We start from the raw sequence: 23,849 nt of genomic DNA on the forward strand, positions 1-23,849 counted from the left end.
AGCGCCTCATTATCATGGCATCCCCAGCCACTCAGAACAGCGCATAGTTAATGAGGGGAGAAACTAGGGCTGGGCGATTAATCAAATTTTAATCATGATTACGATTTGGGCTGTCCACGATTATGAAAACAAGATAATCGACATACAACGATTTTGCGGCTCTTGTCACTCTCGTTCTGTCTTGTGTTGTAAATCGAGCGCACCCTTTCCTTTGCAGCGGTGTGCTCGGCCCCTCCCCCAAAGCCCAAAACACACACACACACCGCTCGAGTTGGGAATGACTGTCATGTGAACAGAGAGCCACTGCACTTCTCCTCCCCGCTTATTTCCGTGGTAGCACAAGAATAAGATGAGAGAAGTCACAGAAAGAGAGCCGCTGGTCGAGAGGAGAGGTAAAACAACGTATGTGGGGTGGAAACACTATGGTTTCGCCGAGTTTAAAGGTCCACACATCAAGAGCGATGCGAATATACAGCACGGAATTGCGATGCGAGTTTTGACCCACCTGTCAATCACAGCCACAGACTTGGAACAAACAGTGCAAGATATGCGCGGTCGTGGCTGCACCCCGCAACACAACCTATCACTTGAAATCCACTCACAAAGTGGTCTATGACCAAGCAATAAACGCTAAACGAACAAAAATACAAAGCCCCATCTAGTTACTGCCACCGCATACAGTCATCGATTCAGGACACTCTTTACAATGCGACCGCATATTCAACAGCTAACGAGCTCACAGATAAACATTAACAATAGCCTATTATGAACCTAAACGACGTAAGTCGCTTTGGATAAAAGCATCTGCCAAATGAGTAATTTAATGTAATGTAAACGAACGTTACTAGTGTTCTCATTTGGTTAGTTTTGAGGTTTAAGGACTACTAGTTCAGATGTTTACCAACATATTGAATGTAGATTAATAGTTGCAGTTGGTTGTGGCAGTTCACTGCAACATAGTAGGCCTATACTGTATATTTATTTTAGTTTTTATTTTATTTCTAAATCTTTGCACTTTTATTATTTATTTTCACTTATTTATTTTCAATTATATCTAAAATCCAAAGACATCCAATGTTAAATAAAAAGGCAGTGTAAATGTTCAATAAATTCATGATGTTCTCAATGTCAATGAGTAATCGTGTTAAATAATCGTGATCTCAATATCAATCAAAATAATCGTGATTATGATTTTTGCCATAATCGTGCAGCCCTAGGAGAAACTGATAGGACAGAGAGGCCCCACATAGCCTGGATTTGTGTGTATTTTTTTGCAACATAATTCATAACCTTATTTTATAGACCACTGAGAAATTATAAAAGGAAGTTATAAACAGCTAGAAAGAGCATAATATGGGACCTTTAAATGGGTCAAACCAATGCACTTGAAATGGTACAGAGGCGATGAGACAGTGGTACAAAACAACTCACCTTTCCAATCTCACTCTTCAGTTTATACTGGTTCAACTGGATACAGTCCTGTGAGGGGAAGAGAGAAGGGGGGACATCTGTAACTAAATTACTAAAACATCATCACTATAACACCATTACCACCCATCATCAGACAAACAAAACCACTGGAGACTGATAGAAAATACACTGCCTTCTTTACAGGAACACAATGTTCCATCTGTGTGTATTCTAAGTCATTTCTTTCTGAGATGTAGGTAACGATGAACAAAAAGTTCCATCTGTGTGTATTGTAAGCAATTTCCTTCTGAGATGTATGTAGGTAATGTTCCGTCTGTGTGTGTTCTAAGTCATTTCTTTCTGAGATGTATGTAGGTAACCTCTGTGTGTATTCTAAGTCATTTCTTTCTGAGATGTATGTAGGTAACCTCTGTGTGTATTCTAAGTCATTTCTTTCTGAGATGTATGTAGGTAACGTCTGTGTGTATTCTAAGTCATTTCTTTCTGAGATGTATGTAGGTAACGTCTGTGTGTATTCTAAGTCATTTCTTTCTGCGATGTATGTAGGTAACGTCTGTGTGTATTCTAAGTCTTTTCTTAATGACATGTATGTAGGTAACGTCTGTGTGTATTCTAAGTCATTTCTTTCTGCGATGTATGTAGGTAACGTCTGTGTGTATTCTAAGTCATTTCTTAATGAGATGTATGTAGGTAACGTCTGTGTGTATTCTAAGTCATTTCTTTCTGCGATGTATGTAGGTAATGTCTGTGTGTATTCTAAGTCATTTCTTAATGAGACTGTAGAGACCCTTTACATGACAGGAGTCAAAATCATGCTCGGAGTAAGGACTACCACACCAAACCTGACCTGCCTTCTAGAAGCAGGGCTTCCGTCAGTGCAAGCCCTGATAAGAGACAAACAGGCCAAATTCCTGCATAAGATGAGTACACGGCAGGGAGTGGCCGGTGACCCTCTAGGATTTGCACTGGAATTAACCAAACAGGAGAACCGTGTCATGAACTCACACCTGGAGCAGGTCATGAATGTACTAGACCACATCAGAACTGATAGAGAGGAGCAGATGGAAAGAGTGCGGTCAAATGAAGTATCCAAGTTCAGGACTTACTGTAAACTTAACCCTGAGTTATCTGTCCACTCACTCTATATGAACAGCCAACACACCATCGAGGATAGTTTGAGACAAACTTTCTCAAGATTCCGCCTGTCATCCCACCGGTTGCGCATTGAACTGGGAAGGTGGAGCCGCACACCTCGAGAACAGCGTGTGTGCTGGTGTGGCACTGGAATCCAGGACGAACAACACCTTCTCTTGTGCCCCCAGACCCAGGATATCCACGACAGTTTTGATTGTCAGTCTACTGACCTATGGGTATTATTTCAAAATATGGACAAGAAAATGCTATCTATGCTGAGTAAATGCTTAGCTATCTTGGAACGTGAACAAACATCTTAGTTTGATGTATCTGTTATGTGATTGGACCCATTGTTTTTATTTTTCGTATTTTATATGATTATTTTAATAGTTGTATATATTGTGAATATTTCTATGGTTGTCAATAAACTAACTAACTAACTAGGTAACGTCTGTGTGTATTCTAAGTCATTTCTTTCTGCGATGTATGTAGGTAACATCTGTGTGTGTTCTAAGTCATTTCTTTCTGAGATGTATGTAGGCAGGCCCGCGGGAAGTAGGGGTGCTGCAGCACCCCCTAGATTTTTTCAAATTTTTTTTTTTTTTTTTTTTTACAAATGTAATTAAAAATATTTTGCAGTGCACTATGTTCCTTTCTTGTTTAAGAATGTTTTGGGAAATGAAAATGTAGCCTATTTAAATAGAATTATCAACAATAACAATCAAGGAAGTTACATGCTTGTAGGCTATAGAGAAGAAGAAGAAGCGCGCATGCACGCACATGTTGTGTTGAACCAACCAACAACCAATACGAATTGTTTAATCTGGCAATAAAGAAATGTGAACTTGACATGCTATTTTAATAGCCTACTCAAAAATGCACCTCCCACTATACAGCAAAGAGAGGAGTCAATGTTTCTTGATATATGCCATTCAGATCAGAATAATTAGTCTAGTCATTAAGTTTGCTGATAATATTTCTATCATGTTAAGTCTGTGTCATGTTAACTGGTGTATTCAGAGCAAATAGGGAGATATAGAGCATTATCTTCATGCTATATATCTCCCTCTTTGCTCTGAATGAGTGAGAAAAGGAGAAAATACTGAATAATTACATCACAATAGTATCCTAATGTTAATTTAAAATGAGATATTCCTCTAAATATGGCAAAAAAATGTAAAAAAAAAACGTCCAAATTTTTTTCGGCGGGGCCCTTGCGGGCCCCACCGAGAGTCCCTTCCTCCCAGCACCCCCTGCTTAAAATGACTTCCAGCGGCCCTGTATGTAGGTAACATCTGTGTGTGTTCTAAGTCATTTCTTTCTGAGATGTACAGTATGTAGGTAACGTCTGTGTGTATTCTAAGTCATTTCTTTCTGAGATGTATGTAGGTAACGTCTGTGTGTATTCTAATTCATTTCTTTCTGAGATGTATGTAGGTAACGTCTGTGTGTATTCTAAGTCATTTCTTAATGAGATGTATGTAGGTAACGTCTGTGTGTATTCCAAGTCATTTCTTTCTGAGATGTATGTAGGTAACGTCTGTGTGTATTCTAAGTCATTTCTTTCTGAGATGTATGTAGGTAACGTATGTGTGTGTTCTAAGTCATTTCTTTCTGAGATGTATGTAGGTAACGTCTGTGTGTATTCCAAGTCATTTCTTTCTGAGATGTATGTAGGTAACGTCTGTGACTGTGTATTCTAAGTCATTTCTTTCTGAGATGTATGTAGGTAACGTCTGTGTGTATTATGTCATTTCTTTCTGAGATGTATGTAGGTAACGTCTGTGTGTATTCTAAGTCATTTCTTCCTGAGATGTATGTAGGTAACGTCTGTGTGTATTCTAAGTCATTTCTTTCTGAGATGTATGTAGGTAACGTGTGTGTGTTCTAAGTAATTTCTTTCTGAGATGTATGTAGGTAACGTCTGTGTGTATTCTAAGTCATTTCTTTCTGAGATGTATGTACCGTAAATTCCGGACTATAAGCCGCGGCTTTTTTCCCGTTTTTTGGCCCCTGCGGCTTATATAACGGTGCGTCTTATCTATGGATTTTTTCAGAAAAAAAATTTCAAATACAAATAAAATCTCTCTTTTTTAGCACTCTTTCTACCTATAAATCCACTTCTGTTTTAATTTCCTCTGTTGCCCTCTTTTCACCACACCGCGGACACTGTGTGCACTGTCGAAATAAACAAAGGTGTTGTGTTATGTTGTTTTGTTGAAATGTTACGGTAATACGGTAAATGGGAGCTTCCTCAAACAGCCAACAATCCCCTCTGTGCGTGAACCCTTACATATGGTAATTACGGTAAGCAAAGTTCATCAGCCCGGAATCACAACAAGACGAGCAGTCTCTCTCTCACTTACCATGGGGAAGGTACGCAGAAAGTCACACGACGCAGCTTTCAAGCTGAAAGCAGTCGAACTCGCACTAAAAGAAACAAACAGAGCAGCAGCGCGTACCCTGGGCATCGATGAGTCAATGGTGAGACGTTGGAAGCAGCAGCAGGAGGAACTGTCTCAGTGTAATAAGACAAAAAAGTCCTTCAGAGGCCACAAAAGCAGATGGCCGGAACTTGAAGATTCCCTTGAGGACTGGGTGTTGACCCAGAGAGGAGACGGCCGAGGCGTTTCCACGGTGCAGATCCGACTGAAGGCCAAAACAATCGCCACCGAGATGAAAATTGAACATTTCAGAGGTGGGCCATCTTGGTGCTACCGATTCATGAGACGAAAGGGACTGTCCGTCCGGGGGAGAACTACTGAACAACTCCCTCCCGACTACCAGGAGAAAATCACAAACTTCGGCGAATTCACACAAAGGAAGATCACGGAATATTATAGGAGTGTGAAAACATCCACAATCACCAACGGGTTCCAAAACGCTGGACTGCTGCGGGATGAAAAGGATGACGCCGCCACAGCTGGCGCTGAGGGCCGTCAGAGGCTTCAGAGGCTGTTCGATGCCGACAGTGATGAAGAGGAGTTCGTTGGTTTTGAGTGACAATGAAGGAGAGAGGAGAGTGGTTGACGAAGCCACCCTGAACCTGTTCGTTTCCGACACTGAAGATGAGGACTTTGGTGGTTTCAGTACGCAGGAAGAAGAGGAAGACGAGGATTAGTGACTTGACTTCTCTGGTTACAGGTTTGCTGCACATATACGGTAGCCTATTGTTGTGTGATTTTGTCTGGGGATTAGTGACCTGACTTTTGTTTTGTTTTGTTGAAATGTTAATAAATGGGAGCTTCCCCAAACAGCGATCTCTTTCCCGACATTCCTCTCTGTGCACGAACCCTTTCATATGGTAATTAAACATCAAAACACCCGCGGCTTATAGTCCGGTGCGGCTTATAGAAGAAAAAAATAGTCAATTTTGGTGCTGCGGCTTATAGACCGGTGCGTCTTATAGTCCGGAATTTACGGTAAGTAACGTCTGTGTGTATTCTAAGTAATTTCTTTCTGAGATGTATGTAGGTAACGTCTGTGTGTATTCTAAGTCATTTCTTTCTGAGATGTATGTAGGTAACGTCTGTGTGTATTCTAAGTCATTTCTTTCTGAGATGTATGTAGGTAACGTATGTGTGTGTTCTAAGTAATTTCTTTCTGAGATGTATGTAGGTAACATCTGTGTGTATTCTAAGTCATTTCTTTCTGAGATGTATGTAGGTAACGTCTGTGTGTATTCCAAGTCATTTCTTTCTGAGATGTATGTAGGTAACGTCTGTGACTGTGTATTCTAAGTCATTTCTTTCTGAGATGTATGTACCGGTAGGTAACGTCTGTGTGTATTCTAAGTCATTTATTAATGAGATGTATGTAGGTAACGTATGTGTGTATTCTGTCATTTCTTTCTGAGATGTATGTAGGTAACGTCTGTGTGTATTCTAAGTCATTTCTTTCTGAGATGTATGTAGGTAACGTCTGTGACTGTGTATTCTAAGTCATTTCTTAATGATATGTATGTAGGTAACGTCTGTGTGTATTCTAATTCATTTCTTTCTAAGATGTATGTAGGTAACGTCTGTGTGTATTCTAAGTCATTTCTTTCTGAGATGTATGTAGGTAACGTCTGTGACTGTGTATTCTAAGTCATTTCTTAATGAGATGTATGTAGGTAACGTCTGTGTGTATTCTAATTCATTTCTTTCTGAGATGTATGTAGGTAACGTCTGTGTGTATTCTAAGTCATTTCTTTCTGAGATGTATGTAGGTAACGTCTGTGTGTATTCTAAGTCATTTCTTTCTGAGATGTATGTAGGTAACGTCTGTGTGTATTCTAAGTCATTTCTTTCTGAGATGTATGTAGGTAACATCTGTGTGTATTCTAAGTCATTTATTTCTGAGATGTATGTAGGTAACGTCTGTGTGTATTCTAAGTCATTTCTTAATGAGATGTATGTAGGTAATCATGCAGTCGCTAGTTTCTGTTTACTGTCTTCAAATCCATTAGAGTGCTACTGTTTAAATGGCTGATTTGCAGTTCCATAGCAACCACTGCTACAGAACAGAGCCAGCCGGGGGCAAGGCAGAGGAGAGCAGACCCCAGCAGGAGAGCGAGAGAGGGAGCGAGAGAGGGGGGGGGGGGGGGGAGAGAGAGAGAGAGAGAGAGAGAGAGAGAGAGAGAGAGAGAGAGAGAGAGAGAGAGAGAGAGAGGGAGAGTTTGGTGGGGCAGGCGGGTGGGGTGAATTTTACAAAGGGAGGGGGACAAAAATGAAAGAGTAGAAGCTGCTGCAAGCTCTTTTATCAGAGACAGAAAGAAATGGAGAGAAATGTGGTTTGGGCAAGAAATGAAAGAGTGTCTGCATGTCTGCATGAAAGAGATGGAGAGAGAGAGAGAGAGAGAGAGAGAGAAAGAGAGAGAGAGAGAGAGAGAGAATGCCTTGTGAAAGTGGCTCCCTCATTACAGTGGGAGAGCTATGGCTTAGTAGTGCGAGGCAGGCCAGCGCCTGCGGCTCGCTACTGGAAAAGTGTTTACAGGATGAGAGGAGGTAGAGCACAGTGACAAAACAGGCTCGCATCACTACTGTGGTGGGAATGAGGGCGAGGCACCCATCAGAGGGTATAGGGCACGGCTGTGTATTGCAGGAGATGTGGCATGAGGCACGAGGCACCCATCAGAGGGTATAGGGCACGGCTGTGTATTGCAGGAGATGTGGCATGAGGCACCCATCAGAGGGTATAGGGCACGGCTGTGTATTGCAGGAGATGTGGCATGATATAGTAGATTACATAACGTGCTGTCAATATTGCTCGTACATTAGTTTCGGTACTGCAGGAGCTCTGAAAATAGTGCATTGGAGGATTGTGCGCGGTACAATACGGCACAGTACGGGGGTGTGAGGTAGGCAGGAATTACGATGATAGAGGGCGAGAGATAGAAAGAGCTAAGAGCGGGTAGATGAAACACTATTGCAGCAGTGCAACCGCAAAAGACAAGCAGAAATAGAGCAGTAGGGGATGAGGAGAAAGGAAAATGAAAGCTGAAAGAAAAGAACAGAGGGATTGTCTGAGCCTGGATACTGTGAGGGCTTCCACTGGGTCCACGGGCGGCTGGCACATGCTCAGTGAGCTCTGCACTGCAGCTAATAGTCTGTCAGCGCTGATGGATAAGGGGGGCCATACAGGAAGCCTTAAAGCAACAGCTCACCCAAAAATTAAAATGCAGTTTTCATCTACTCACACACCCATGCAGATGGAAGTAGAGGTGTTTTTTAGTCCACAAAACATTCCGGGAGTTTCACAGCAAACACTGTTGCAGCAGCATTCTCCTAAACAATTGAAGTGGACGGTGACTAGCTTTCAAACGCGGACCAACAAAAGAAAAAGGAAAAGAAAGAGATAGAAAGAAAGAAATAGAAAGAAAGAAAGAAAGAAAGAAAAGAGAAAGAAAGAAAGAAAGAGAGAAAGAAAGAAAGAAAGAAAGAGCCTCCATACTGCTCGTCTGGCATAATCCAAGTCTCCGAGATGCCAGGCTGACTTGAAAATATGTCATTTACATCCTGTTTTTAGCTCAAATCCTCACTGTAGCCGTGAGCTGAGAGTGACGGTGAATAGGAAATTACTGAATTTTCATTTTTGGGTGAACAGTTCCTTTAAATACATCAGCCACGCGGCAGCAAACACAGTCAAACTCCTAATGCTTGAACAAACTAATGCTTCACTGGGTCTCAACATATCTCTAGAGAGCTTCACTGGGTCTCAATATATCTCTAGAGAGCTTTACTGGGTCTCAATATATCTCTAGAGAGCTTCACTGGGTCTCAATATATCTCTAGAGAGCTTCACTGGGTCTCATATCTCTAGAGAGCTTCACTGGGTCTCAATATATCTCTAGAGAGCTTTACTGGGTCTCAATACAGTATATCTCGAGAGCTTCACTGGGTCTCAATATATCTCTAGAGAGTTTCACTGGGTCTCAATATATCTCTAGAGAGCTTCACTGGGTCTCAATACAGTATATCTCAAAGGGTTCACTGGGTCTCAATATATCTCTAGAGAGCTTCACTGGGTCTCAATACAGTATATCTCTAGAGGGCTTCACTGGGTCTCAATATATCTCTAGAGGGCTTCACTGGGTCTCAATATAGTATATCTCTAGAGAGCTTCACTGGGTCTCAATACAGTATATCTCTAGAGAGCTTCACTGGGTCTCAATACAGTATATCTCTAGAGGGTTTGACTGGGTCTCAATACAGTATATCTCTAGAGAGCTTCACTGGGTCTCAATACAGTATATCTCTAGAGGGTTTGACTTCTGGTTAAAGGGTTTAGGGGGGGGTACAAATTATTTTATGATCAATATATTATCAGAGACCCCAAGCTCCCAAAAATGTGGGTGAATCGAGCCACCGACCTCTTTTATCCAAAAGATTAGTGGACGAGCCACTCTACCTCCTGAGTTACACACTCCCCATATCAGATACAAAAGATTATATAGGCTCTATATATTGGCCATCGGTTGCCCTGCTCTCTAAATATCAGCATTGGCCATTGAAAAACCCATTTCAGTCCACCACTACTATTGTGAATGACATCAGACTATTTCCTCTGATTTAGCAGAGGGGTTCCCATAAAGACACTTTTAGATATTACCCCCGCCCCCCTTCCCCCCGAAACTCCCTCTTGTGGCCCCAAGTTTGTGATTTCTCTTTACCTGCCGAGACTGTGGAGGAGGACAAACTGAAATTCCCCAAAGATAAACAAAAACCCCTGTCAGCTGTAACTAAAAATGGCCCTCACCCATCATTCCTTGCTTTGTATTCGTCCCCGGTCCAAACATGTCAGTCAGAACTGCTGGCTGTGCAAACAGGAAATGTTGGTCTCCCTCCAGTGTGTCAAACTTGATCCGCAGTGAGAGTGGGGAAATACAAGCAACATGTGTCCTATCTGTCCCATTCTGTGAGAATAGTAAGCACTCGCTCAATAACTGTGACAACTTCAAGTCTTTCAGTGTCAGCCAGAAACGTACCTGCATACAAGAGAAGAGTTGGAGCTGCGGTAGAAACCACCGCGCAGCGGAGTGCGACTTGAAATTTAGCTGTTGAACTTGTAGTAATCAACACCTCCTTGCTCTACATGAGCTCAGCGAGAGAAACCCAGGAAAGGCTGCTAGGTGTGTCAAGAAGTCAGAGCAAGCAAAGGCAGGACCAGCAAGTCCACTCCTCCAAATGGAGCAGACCAGGTGTTCTACATAGGGAAACCTCCTTGGGGACCCCACGTCCTCAAAGTCTGCAAAGTGGTGCTCAGATAAGGAGATCAGACATTGGATACAGTACATACGCCATACTGGACGACGGTTCAGAGCGTACCCTGCTCCTCCACTCAGCGGCCCAGCAGTCAGGGCTTACAGGTCAGCCAGAAGACCTGTCCCTGTGGACAGTGAGGCAGGAGCTCCAGATGCTTCACGGGGCGGCCGTCTCCTTTACCGTCTCACCAGGGAGCTCCCCAAAGCAGGTCTTTGACATCAAGAGAGCCTTCACTGCAGCAAACCTTTTGGTCTAGGCAAGCACACATATCCTATCTAAGCCCTGCGACGGAAACTCAGGCACCTGTATTGCTCATAGGCTCGGACAACAAAGTAAGGTCTGCTGACGTCAAGGTGGGCGACCGTACTTACACATGTCCGGTGGCTAAACTGTGAATGAGACCTCGGTTTCAATGTGATTATTTAAATAAAGGCAAAATAAAATACAAAATATTCTTCTCCCTTCATGCCAGACTGACCGACGGAGCACTGCTCTTGCAACGGCCTGGGTCTTACCACTGGAGTAACTAAAGGGCCCTTTTCCGGAATCAACATTATCATCATCATCATATAAAATTGTGGCGGGCAGTGTTAGTCATGATTTTGCGGGCCGGCGGTGTTAGCAAATAGCAAATCGTGGCATCATCAGTGATTTGTGATGCAAATTGTGACATCATCAGTGATGTTATAAATCCCACAATATGTTGCACCCATGGCGCATCGTCTCCAGAGTCTCCACCCTAGAAGTCGAGCATGCAGCATGCTACACAGTGACATCAGTCAGTGACATGGCAGCATTTACCATGGCAACGATTGAAGCTTTTTGGGGTCAGCCCTATCCACAATACAAATTAATTGAGAGAATAATAGAGATAATAAAGCCACAGATGAAAGGAACCTGCCAACATGGTAATGGATCTTTCAAACACAATGCAAATCTTTCAATTAAATCTGCATACATCTCCACAAAGGAAAAATAGCCTATCACCACAAATATCTATGCATCTACTGTATATAAAATTGGGGGAAATCTGAGGGGGCACGTATCCCCCCCAGTTTGAATGGGTATGACGCCACTGCTTACTGGCTTCTCGGTCTTCCTGTCTAAGACCCACCCCAGATCCAGCGACAGATGATATCCTCTTGGCCATGTGCTCAGGGGACACAATGCCACACAGCACAGACCTCTTCTGATTAGGGTTCTTCACATCCTTCAGGTTGGAAATGCGGCTGCGCACACAGTTGCTGTAGTTCATGTTTGTGTTATAACACTCTTGGAAGATGCATTCCTCGATCTGTGCTCCAAGTTCATCACAATCACCACCAATAGCAATATGGTCATGCCTGGTCCGCAGCGCATTTGCCAACCATTCTCTGAACTTGATCCTAGCCCAGAAAGGTGTAGATGAGTGTGTTGGTTGAAACATCAGCAAGCTCAGTCTTGCTGCTGGAGTTAGAATTACTAGTAGACCCGTGGGAGTTGGACCCCCCCCCCCGAGGTAATTAGGGCAATTACCTAATTAAAAAATGCGGCTCCATCAGGTAACCCGCAGGGGTGCTCTTTACACTTCTTGAAACTTTCAGCCCGATCACACATAGAATGGCATAGCTGTGGCCGGACAAAATTCTGCTCACACACAGACACTCATTCTTATAGCAGCACACCAGACCGAGCTGTCCAGACAAACGGAGATATCAGCCGAGCCACTCAAGACGGCTAGCCAGGTGAGCTCCGCTTGTTACTGATGTGACCGCCGCTTACAGTATATGTCATGGGTCCAGTGTTTGCTAGAAATTCCTGGACAACGAAGCGTGATATTAATAATATTGTTAGAGTCTAGAAGCACTGGCCGTGATGTTTGATGTTTTAAAAAATGTCAAGGATGATTGATTTGAATAAATATACTGCTTTAAAACACACACACACACACACACACACACACACACACACACACTAACTACTGTCATTCCTCTCACTATTACAGTATATCAAATAGAGGTGTAGGTACGGCTTCTACTCAGCTTACAGAATCTGCTCGCCCTACCGGAAGTGCTCGGGGTCCACAACGACATCTAACTCAAGGGTCTAACCCTAACCCAAACCCCTAACCCTGATTCAGGGCATTTAGCGTTAGCTTGTTAGCTAATCTAAAGCTGTCGGCCATTTTGGCCACGTTAATCCCACCACGTGCCCGACGTACAGCCAATCAAATGCCTACCCGAGCAGATATTGAAGGCGAGCGGTTTCTGCACCGACACCAGCCTCACCTGAGTGTCTGATATGGATACATGTTTGGACTCCACAGTGGGCCTGCGGGCCAGGCGGGGGGAGTTGTGAGTGCAGCCTACTCCCGGTCCCGATGGGTAGGTTTCCCTCTCCTGCAGTGACAGCTTCCTCCCAGAGAGGTGAAGCCGTGAGGGGTGCGTCCTCTTGGTCTGAGCCCCGTTGTGCTGCGCACCGTTCCTCACGCCGTTGGACGCGGAACCGCCCGACTCGCTGGTCGTCACGGCGGCCATGATGTCCGTGAGACTGCCGATCTGTTCGTCTGAGTCGGGGTCCGGCTTCCCGCAGCCAGAGTCACCGCTCATCGCCATGGCGGGTGGAGAGAACGGAGCGAGCGGCGTAGGAGGCGGAGGGGAGGGCAGCGGGGAGCGCGGCCCAACAGCATCAACGTGTCCAGCCTGAGGTCGCGGTGTTCAGGGCTTCACCGGAGCTAAGGAGACAGGAGGAGAGGGTGTGAGCTGCTCATCTACAGGAGGAAAAATGAACCAGAGAAAAGATGAGTATTAAACACCTCTCCAAAGAAATGCTGGATTAGGAGTCTGGGAAAATTAAGAGTGAATATTTGAATGCTTTAATTTTAGTAGAAGCTTGAGAGATCATTAGAGAATGTTTGCTTTATTGGAGCTCCTTAAAAAAAATCTCGTTCCCCTCTGCTGAGAGTTTAGACTAGCACATGCCTCCTCCGATATGAGCAGTCAGTCACCAGCAGTGTTGGGGTTAACCCTAACTTTGTTACTGTAATCACATTACTTTTGTCAGTAACGAGTAGTGTAAGGCACTACTGTCCCTAAGTTCAGTAATCACATTACAGTAACTAATCAAACACTTAACTCGTTACTTGCGTACTAGCAAGATAAGTATAGAGAGAAAAGATCTCTGTTTTAATAGCAGATCCTGTGCCCCATCAGACGGCGTCACTTAAACTGCACACCAGAATCACCCATGGTGCCAACATTTCAACTTTGTATTAGCATGCATAACAGCACTATTAGTCGACACATAACTTTGCAGATAACTAACATCATGCATATACTGTAGAACAAGAAGTAATTTTAACCTCCAAAACACATTGACAAACATTGACAAAAAAATCTATAAACAAAACACACTACCCCAGGGCATGCTGGGAAGTGGGAACTCCGTCCACTTTCCTCTTCCACAGGTTAAATTTCCCAGAAAGCTTTGCATACCTTTTTACACTCCGTTTTACAATTAAATCAGGCTAAAAAGTGTTAGATAGAAATACTATTTATTTTTAACACAACATGCAATTCTGGAATATTTGAATATTGGACAAAATAAAATGAAATGAAAACCATAAGAGAAACCCACATACAGCAATGGGGTCTGTAAATACCCCTCGCAAATACAACGTGTTATAGTGAAGTGGGCGCAGTGCGGTATGCTCCGTAATAATTGGATTGCAATCTGCCAAAAAACGGTCTTCTACAACAACTTTTGAGGGGTGGAGATACGCACATTACTTCGAATTTGTTCCGCGGAAGGACAAGAATGTGACACTGCAAACTTTGCCCTGGACAGAAGCAGCTAGCTACCGCTGTGAACACGACATCAAACCTGTCAAAGCATCTGCAGAGGCAACATGCTAACGCAAAGCTGGTTGCGAGAGACCCGCAGAGCCAAGCTGAGTCGCCCGCCTCGACCCCAAGCAAGCAGCAAAAGCTTGCTTTTCACCAGGTAACATCAAAATCAGAGATGGACAGGCTTGTTGCCTCGTACATGGTAGAGGACATGTTGCCAGTTTCAACAGTAGAATGAAACAGAAACATATTGAGCAAAATACAGATGGCAGGGAACAGACAGCCACCATCAGACAGGAAAAGTTTTGCAACCTACCTTATTAGGATAGAGATTTGTGCTAATATATGGGCATATGTAAGGTTTAATGTTGTATTGTTAAGTGGCAAATTACATGAGTAATAACGAGTAGTGTAACGAATTACTTTCTCCAGTGAGTAATCAACTAAAGGCATTACTTTTTTTGAAAGTAATGTGTAATGTGTAATACATTACTTTTTTGAGTAACGGACCCCAACTCTGGTCACCAGCCGCTTTTTTTCCAACTGCCAACGAGGAGTTTCACTGGCAGGACGTAGCACGTGGGAGGATCACTCGATTCCCCCCTGAACAGGCCCCCCCATCCACAGGCGTGGCAAATTGTGCACGTATGGACGCAAGCCGGAGCACCAGTGGCTCCTGCATTACATTACTGGCTTCCTTGGTAAGCTAAGCAGGACTGGCGTAGGATACTCCTTGGATGGGAGACTGGTGCTGGAAGTAGTGTTGGGGGACCAGTAGGAGGTGCTCTTCCCCTCTGGTCTGATGAATAATCTGATCTGATGAATAATCTCCCCAATGGTGGTCATTAAAGATCCCATCGGCACTCTTCGCAAGAGTAGGGGTGTAACCGCGGTGCCCTGGCTAAATTCCCCTCGTTACTTAATTGGCACATTCAGTCGTCAACTCTCCACTGTGAGAGCTGATGTGTGGTGAGCGTTCTGGCGCAAATTGGCTGCCGTGCATCACCCAGGTGGGTGCTACGCATTGGTGGTGGATGAGCCGAGTTCCCTCCCCTCCCTCCCCTGATATGTGAAGCGCTTTGAGTGTCTAGAAAGGCGCTATATAAATCCAAACAATTATTATTATTATTATTATAATAATAATACATACGTTTTATATAGCGCTTTTATGGGGGTTCGGACGTGTGACCCTCGTGTTGGTAGACAAGGAATCTACCGCTGCACTACCCAGACGCCCCTTGGAGCATTATTAAATCAGATATTCATACATTTGCTAGAATAAAACCATTACTTCTTCAGCTGGAGCAACTGCAACAATAACAAACACTTTGCTTGCTGTTACAAATGACAAATCCTCCCAAATAGTACTGAGAAATTCAACAAGCTGTGTAGCTTTCTCATATTTCAGACTTCATTCAAGATTTTTCATTTTGTGAACTGGATCTTGCTCTTGCATAAAATGTGAAAGACATTGTATTGCACATGCATCAAAAGTAATTTGCCATACTGTTAATATATTTTTAGTCTAGCCACAGCCTTACTACATGAACGTCTGTGATTCCAGCAGGTAACCATGACGAGTTTAGTCAACCAGACAAGTCAAAGAGACAACATGTCATCTCCCTTTCTCTCCCTGTGTGTGAATGTCAGTTCTTCAGCGGCCTGGTGGGTCAGCTTACTGAGGCGTGAGCTCAGAAATTGAAATAAATGTGCCCACAGTGAAGCATAATCTAGATCAGCAGGGTTAATTATGATCCATGCCTCTGGACGTGGCTCCCTGCATCTCTCACACAATCACTATTGTGGACGGACGGACGGGCGGGCGAGCAGACATATGGGGGCACGGACGGAGGGACAGACACACACACAGACACACAGACAGACAGAACACTGATTATGCAAAGTGCGTCTAGCGTCATCTGAGGGATCAAACAAAATACAGTACCCTGAATTCCTCATCTTCAAACAGCATCCCATTGAACAGCAGGAATCAGAAGCCGAGAGGTGGATGTATTTTTCCCAAACGCTCCCCCTGGGTCAATATGTATATCTGCCATGACAGGGAACAGACTGATGAAGATCCTTTGATCGAAACGTCAATGAACTGACCAGGAGCCTAAAAATTCCAGTGTGCGGACTCCATTTTTCTAGTTATTTGCTTTATTTGTCCAGCACCTGCCTTATTGTAGATGTGCATGCTCTACCTTTTCTTCAATATGTATATCTGCCATGACAGGGAACAGACCAGACAGAAACAATGGCTGTGAGTACATCACATTGGCCACACAGTACACACACGACATGTCAGCTCTCTGAGAATGAGACAAGAGGTTCCAGTAAATGGTCCATCTCATGCTATTCCTGAAATATGTCAGGACACAGTGTTCCACTTCATCCAGGCCGGAGGTCAAACTAATTCAGCTGACGCTTCCTGCACCATCATCGCTCAATAACAGCTTAAGAATTGTCCAATGAGAATTGATCAGATTTTATTGATACCAATACCATTATCGATTCTGCTTATCAGGCTGATTCTTTATCGAATGCCTTATTGATTCCTGATAACATTTTCTCACATATTGCTGGTGTTTCCACCTTCAATATAATAATTTTACAGATGTTACAAGTACCACTGTTGTCATCTTTCTTCGTGAAATTATACCACAGTCTTCCTCTCCTCCTTGCAAGTTTCCAGCAGCATGGATGTAGAGTTGACGTTGTGACGCATGGCTTTTTGCAATGCATATGCAACTGTCAGAAAAACATGCCCGGCATTGATAAGAGGAATCAACCTTGGCGGCATGTGATTCTGAGTAATTGGACAGTTTGGAACCAGGTCGAAACAGTTCCGTTTCTCGATTCCCATCCCTACCAATTAGCTTTGACATGCTGGCATGGTAGTGGTACAGATAACATTTACATACAAACCACCATCAGATGGACACACATATACACATGTGGACATGCATACAAACCACCATCAGATGTACACACATATACACACGTGGACATGCATACAAACCACCATCAGATGTACACACATATACACACGTGGACATGCATACAAACCACCATCAGATGTACACACATATACACATGTGGACATGCATACAAACCACCATCAGATGTACACACATATACACACGTGGACATGCATACAAACCACCATCAGATGTACACAGATATACACACGTGGACATGCATACAAACCACCATCAGATGTACACACATATACACATGTGGACATGCATACAAACCACCATCAGATGTACACACATATACACATGTGGACATGCATACAAACCACCATCAGATGTACACAGATATACACACGTGGACATGCATACAAACCACCATCAGATGTACACAGATATACACACGTGGACATGCATACAAACCACCATCAGATGTACACAGATATACACACGTGGACATGCATACAAACCACCATCAGATGTACACAGATATACACACGTGGACATGCATACAAACCACCATCAGATGTACACAGATATACACACGTGGACATGCATACAAACCACCATCAGATGTACACACATATACACACGTGGACATGCATACAAACCACCATCAGATGTACACAGATATACACACGTGGACATGCATACAAACCACCATCAGATGTACACACATATACACACGTGGACATGCATACAAACCACCATCAGATGTACACACATATACACACGTGGACATGCATACAAACCACCATCAGATGTACACACATATACACACGTGGACATGCATACAAACCACCATCAGATGTACACAGATATACACACGTGGACATGCATACAAAAGCGCACAAAGAGAAATAATGCAGTGCAGCCGGCGAACTTCCACAGAGAGGATTGGAAAGCCATTTGCGTTCATCATTGACAATCATGCCTATTGAATTAGAATAAGTAAGTGGTAACACTATGTTAGCACTCTAGAGGCAAGATGGTGCCTATGTATCTTTCTTGGAACACACAAGCCATAGAGAGCCGCAGGGATGACGTATTTTTGTAGTCAGAACGCAGAAGTCCCGGACTTCCTGGTTCTTCACTGTTTCTGTCTATGGGATTTTTGAATGGGTTTTTGCCGCGATGCTTCAAATACGGTCTCTGGGCAACGCAAGATTAATCAAACGCGAACCAGAGTTCCGTCGGATAATCTTCACACATGAGGACCACTTTCATGAGTTTTGTAGCGTAAATGCGAGCCCTAGAAGTAAAAAGCTTGAGCTAAGCTAACCCAGCGAGCATTTTTCGGTTGAAAAGACGTTTAAAAAACGTTTAGGGTCAACGTTGAAAAAACGTGCAAGGAAGGTTTGAAAGTGAAAGTTTTTTCACCCACTATTTGCAGACGTTTATTGAACGTTCAGATTTAGACCATATTTCACCAGGAAATTAAATTAAAAATTCAGCAGCGCACACGGGATTCGAACCCCGCTTTCCCACATTCAAGCCAGTCCGCTCTACGCACTGAGCTATATATTTTCTTATACTCTGTAGAGAGCTGGGCACATATATACTCTATCTCGCACACAACTTGTAGACTAGGCTACATGATTGTCGACATCGGAGGACAAGTTATTTTATGTGATGTGTGTACGAGACTATTATATTAATGTAACAGACTAAAATTATGTTGTGTGTGTGTGTGTTGTCTATAGGCTGTAGCCTATGGCTTCAGAGGTTAACTTCATTTAACACCAGAGACTGAGGAGGTACACAGAGCCTCGTAGACAGTCTGTACAATAACATAGCGTGCCCAGAGCACCTCGTTCCGCACTTGGTGCAGACCGGTGCAGACTTGCTTTGGTCTAGTCTAGTCAGTCACGGTTAGTATAGCTAGCAAGTAAGTACTTGCGTTACTGCGTTGCTGCAGGAACTGAATTCATTATTTTATAGTATTGCGCTAAACTATTAACCATAGTTGTGTCCTGGAAGCTTTTTGCTGGCACCACATAGCCTATATAGTCCCATATTTATGATATTTCATGTGACATAAAATGCGTTGAAATGTAGTTTTCGTATAGACCAGATTTCAACTCTCAGTTAGACAATAAAATGGACAAATGCCAATTCACACACTATCAATATTGCCTCTATTCCAAGCTACAACAAATGTTTTAACAATATGATGCACCAAATTGTGTTTTTTTACACGTTGACGTTGTAACCGCATTTTAGCCGGTTGAAAAGAGGGTGAAATTAGGTCTTAGACGTTCAAACCCAATATCACCCAGATTTCAACTAAAAATCAACGTTGAAAAAACGTTTTGTGCTCGCTGGGAATCCAGAACTACACACTGTCGCATAGGCTTCCACGTCACATCAGCACTCAACCTGGACTTTTGTTGATGTGTGCACTGATTACCCCGGGCTGAACGGGGCTGAACCAGGTGAGGGAAAGAGAATTTCCGTGTTCGTCCTTTGAAGTGGTGACGTTATTGACGTATATATCTCCATCGTCTCAACAGTGTAGTCTCATTTAGCCGTTTGCTAGCTAGCCGCCCTTTTAACGGCACGTAAAAGCTTCAAAACTCATAAAAGTGGTCCTCGTGTGTGAAGATGATATTACTAAACACTGGTTCGCGTTTGATTAAGCCAGCGTTGCCCAGAGAGATTATTAGAAGCATCGCACCAAAAACCCATTCAAAACTCCCATAGGCGAAAACAGTGAAGAACCAGGACTGTTAGCATCGATGATTTCCGGACTCGTTTCTGCGGCTCGCTATTAAAACATGTCCATAAGTCTCTATTCATTATGCAATACTCCCGTGAAATGGCAGCAGCAGTGTTCTAGTCATGAACTGAGCATCAGGTGTGTGGGTCCACCCCTCCATATCGGTTCATTCCCCGTCCTATAGGAGCACAGCCACTAGTTGCCCATGACTACCATCACTGATGAGATCATTGACTGACACACGCACAGACAGGGGGGCACGCGCACGCACGCACGCACGCACGCACGCACACACACACACACACACACACACACACACACACACACACACACACACACACACACACACACACACACACACACACACAAACACACACACACACACACAAACAATCAAAAACAGTAGTTAAATTCCCAGTGCTGATAAAAACTTGCCTGGGTCGACCTTTGAATCCGCCCACTCCATTTTAAATGATAGCAAACAGGGAAGATGCATTGTTGTGTAACTTCTGACTCGCATGAAAAGACACTGGCTGTCACATTTGGATCATTCTTCTCATAAATGGTGATTACAGTATGTGTCTCTGCCATGAAACTGCTTCTCTCCCCAACAGCTTGTCTAAGCTGTAAGCTTGTCTGAACACGTGTGGAATCAAGCACAAAACTGTCACGTGACATGTCAATGCAGATTACTGTATGTCAGACAATATACATTGTAGGCTGGGAGTGTGGTCTGAGGTCAGGAGATTTTCATACTATCACACCATGGTAATAATATAATAATATACATTGTAGGCTGGGAGTGTGGTCTGAGGTCAGGAGATTTTCACACTATCACACCATGGTAATTCCATATGGTTATACTAGTGTATACGGTTGACATCTTCTGTGGTTGCTCAGAACAGGGAGGCTGAGAAGTATCCTGCTACAAACGCCTGCGTGCTCTGGGTATTCATGTTGATTGTACTGAGACTTTAATTTGGCTATGCAGCAAGGAACTACTATTTCCAACATTTTTGCATAGCAGAACAGATTTTAAGTTTGTTTTTGTTTCAAACATTCATCCCCATTATCTTCTACTACATCCATGTCCATCTCTGCCTTCAGCTCAAACACACTCATAGTTATGATTATGAAGATAGAGTTTTGATGTATGTGTTGTGATAGACTTACGAGTAAAGTCAACTTACTTTCATGTTTGAAGGCTGTCTGAACAATGGGCATTTTGGGCCATGAGGGATAACTGTTAAGCTCAATGTTTCTAATGGAAGCTGGTTCAAATATACATACTACTGCATGCGCTGGGACGCGTCATCAGTGAGGTTAACTGGGGTTGTGAGGTGTTTCGGGTCTGTCAACATCATACACCCTCGTCCAGTAGACCCAGCCGAGGCCGATTAAGACCCCGACCCGCGTCCCAGAAGCAGCCGCTCACGGATCAGCCTTCCTACTCTGTCTGCAACGTTGCCCGCGGAAGGGTTGATCACGCCAGATCCGCTGCAATAGAGTTTAGTGCTACACCGCAGTATTGAGAGACCTTCGGTGCATGGAGGTCTAAGGCCCTGTGGGGTGATTCCAGGCCGCCGAGGCCGGGCACCTCCTTCGTCTCACCAGAACCTCCCGTGGAAAAAGGCAATCCTACCATGCCGTACCATGGGCAGGGAGGATGCCCCAAGGAGGCCTGTGCGCTGCACGTCATTTACCTGCGCCGAGCACCTCGCTCTAGCCTGAAGGACCACAGGCCGCGCCGATGTTTACACAGATTTTCAGGAAAACACTTCTTTGGTGAAATGGGCATTGGAAACCTTTATTCTTTATACTTTGGAGCCAAAGCTCTATAAGGGCCGGAGAAGTCGAGTAATGAGGATTTAATCTCAACAGCCTTCAGGAAATTGATAGCAGGCTTGAACAAATCAATAGCCAGATACTTGGGACACCCATATCTGCCAGATTTGAACACGTATCAAAGCCTGGCCGGTCTACCATCCAGTCGTGCCATGTTCTAAAATGATCAATCATTACCTTTTGATTTGGTTACTCACTGTGAGATGTGACACGGTATGCTCTAAGATTTCCTCAGGTCTTTCAGGAACATATACATATATATATATATATATATATACATGTATATATATATATACATACATACATACACACAGATCCTTTCCAAAAAATTTGAATATCATGCAAAGGTTTTTTCCACAATTCCTTTCAAAAAGTGAAACTTTCATAGATTATAGATTCATTACACACAAAGTAAAGTATTTCAACTATTTATTTGTTTAACTTTGCATAAGTCTGGCTTCCAGCTTATAAAAACCCCCAAAACAGTATTTCAAGAAATTAAATATCACATAAAACCAATCAAAAACCAATATTTTCAAAACAGAAATGTCGATCTTCTGAAAAGTTATGTTCATGCCTGCACTCAATACTTGGTCAGGAATTATTTTTGCTTTAATTACTGCCTCAATGCCATGATATTCTAATTTTTTGGAAAGGATCTGTATATATATATAGATAACAGATGTGACACTTGCAAAAAACATTCTATCATGTTAAGAGGGGATACCATTTAGTTCCATTATGATCATCCTATTTTATGTTAAATTCCATTCACTTGTCCAGCTCACTCTGATTGGTAAGAAATTTGAACCAATCAAAGTGTTTGATACTAGGGATGGGCATCGAATTTCGAATTTTCGAATAATCGTTGTTATTATCAAGGTCGACTTTTATTATTGAAATTCGAAATTCGAAAAAAAAAAAAAAAAAAAAAAATTTTTTTTTAGTGAAACGTTGCATTGTCTCCCCTGATTCTAAGTATAGTCAAATCGCTTGGTTTGAGCAAGTAAAACAATTTTTATAAGCATTTTAAGCAAGGTTTATGGAAAAATGAATGGCGGATGAAATCCCATGAAGAGGGAGAGGGGGTGACTTTGGCACCCCTTTGGCACTCAGACCTGAGCCTACTAAATATTTAATGAACCACTCATGATTGTCAAAACTGTTTTTTATTTTCGAAAATGTCAATGTCATGTAATGTAACATGTTCTTTACTTCAGTGGTGCAATGCTTGTTTGAGCTAAAAATCCACAGCAGAAGCTTTTTATATTAATTAATAAAGCCGTAGACTTAGAATCAGGGGAGACAATGCAACATTTCACTCACAAAAAAAAAAAAAAAATTACATTTTTATTTTTATTTTCGAATTTCGAATTAAATTCGAATTTGGCCAGCGAATTTCGAATAGTGTTTTTGCTAGAAATGCCCATCCCTATTTGATACTGCATCATCAAACTGCCTCCAAAGTGGAAAGCACAGCCAGATGATTCAATTCAATTCAATTCTTTATTTCAGACCCAGGGAGATCCATATCACAGTAAGAAACAGTAAAAACAGCAAATAATAACAACAAAAGGGAAACAAGCAAGGTTCAATGCCTAACATACAGACACAGTGGTTCCACAGTTTGGAAAAGAATCTGACAGAACTGCGTACAGGGTTAGTCAGGACAGCGATGAGGTCATTTTCTGACACAGATGCCCTACACATAAATGTATACATCAGATTCTGCAGGACAGCAGAGCAGGTAGGAACCCCGATGCTAACAAACATATCACTCGCGCTAGAGCTTCTTGAAGCTCTCAACAGCAGCCTCATGCTGTCATTATAAGCCACTGATTGATACAATAAAATTAAAATAATAATTTAATGAGTGAATCCAAGGAGAAATGAATAATTCGGAAGGTTGGACCCAGGCTGATGATGAGGTTATTTGGGGCTTTGGTTGAATGGATTTTTTTCAGGATAAAAGATCCTGCCAAATTATCTATCCATTAGGTTTCGATAAGAACGGGAACTTGAAGAATTTTTTCAAGCATATGTAAACCATTTGGTCCTTTTTGCCAGAATATATTTAATAGTTAGTTCAGGATGGCTTGGCTCTATCAGCCTAAATCCTTGCACAACAACTTTGCATACAGCCGATATTGAGCACAAACTTTGGGTAGTAATGTCA

The 23,849-nt window shown here is 42.9% G+C and overlaps 1 protein-coding gene across 1 annotated transcript in view; it reads right to left on the bottom strand.

Annotated features, from left to right (window-relative positions):
• camkk1a (calcium/calmodulin-dependent protein kinase kinase 1, alpha a) overlaps positions 1–12,904 on the bottom strand; it is a gene marked incomplete at both ends in the record, with an annotated part of 83,052 nt that extends 70,148 nt beyond the window's left edge. The window contains 2 exons of the mRNA XM_083637765.1: positions 1,432–1,479; positions 12,578–12,904. Coding sequence (XP_083493891.1) covers positions 1,432–1,479; positions 12,578–12,904 — 375 coding nt within the window. The remainder of the gene's footprint in view (positions 1–1,431; positions 1,480–12,577) is intronic.
• Positions 12,905–23,849: the final 10,945 nt, after the last annotated feature.

The sequence above is a fragment of the Poromitra crassiceps genome (genome assembly GCF_964638095.1).
Source record: "Poromitra crassiceps genome assembly, chromosome: 1".
Classification (NCBI taxonomy): domain Eukaryota; kingdom Metazoa; phylum Chordata; class Actinopteri; order Beryciformes; family Melamphaidae; genus Poromitra; species Poromitra crassiceps.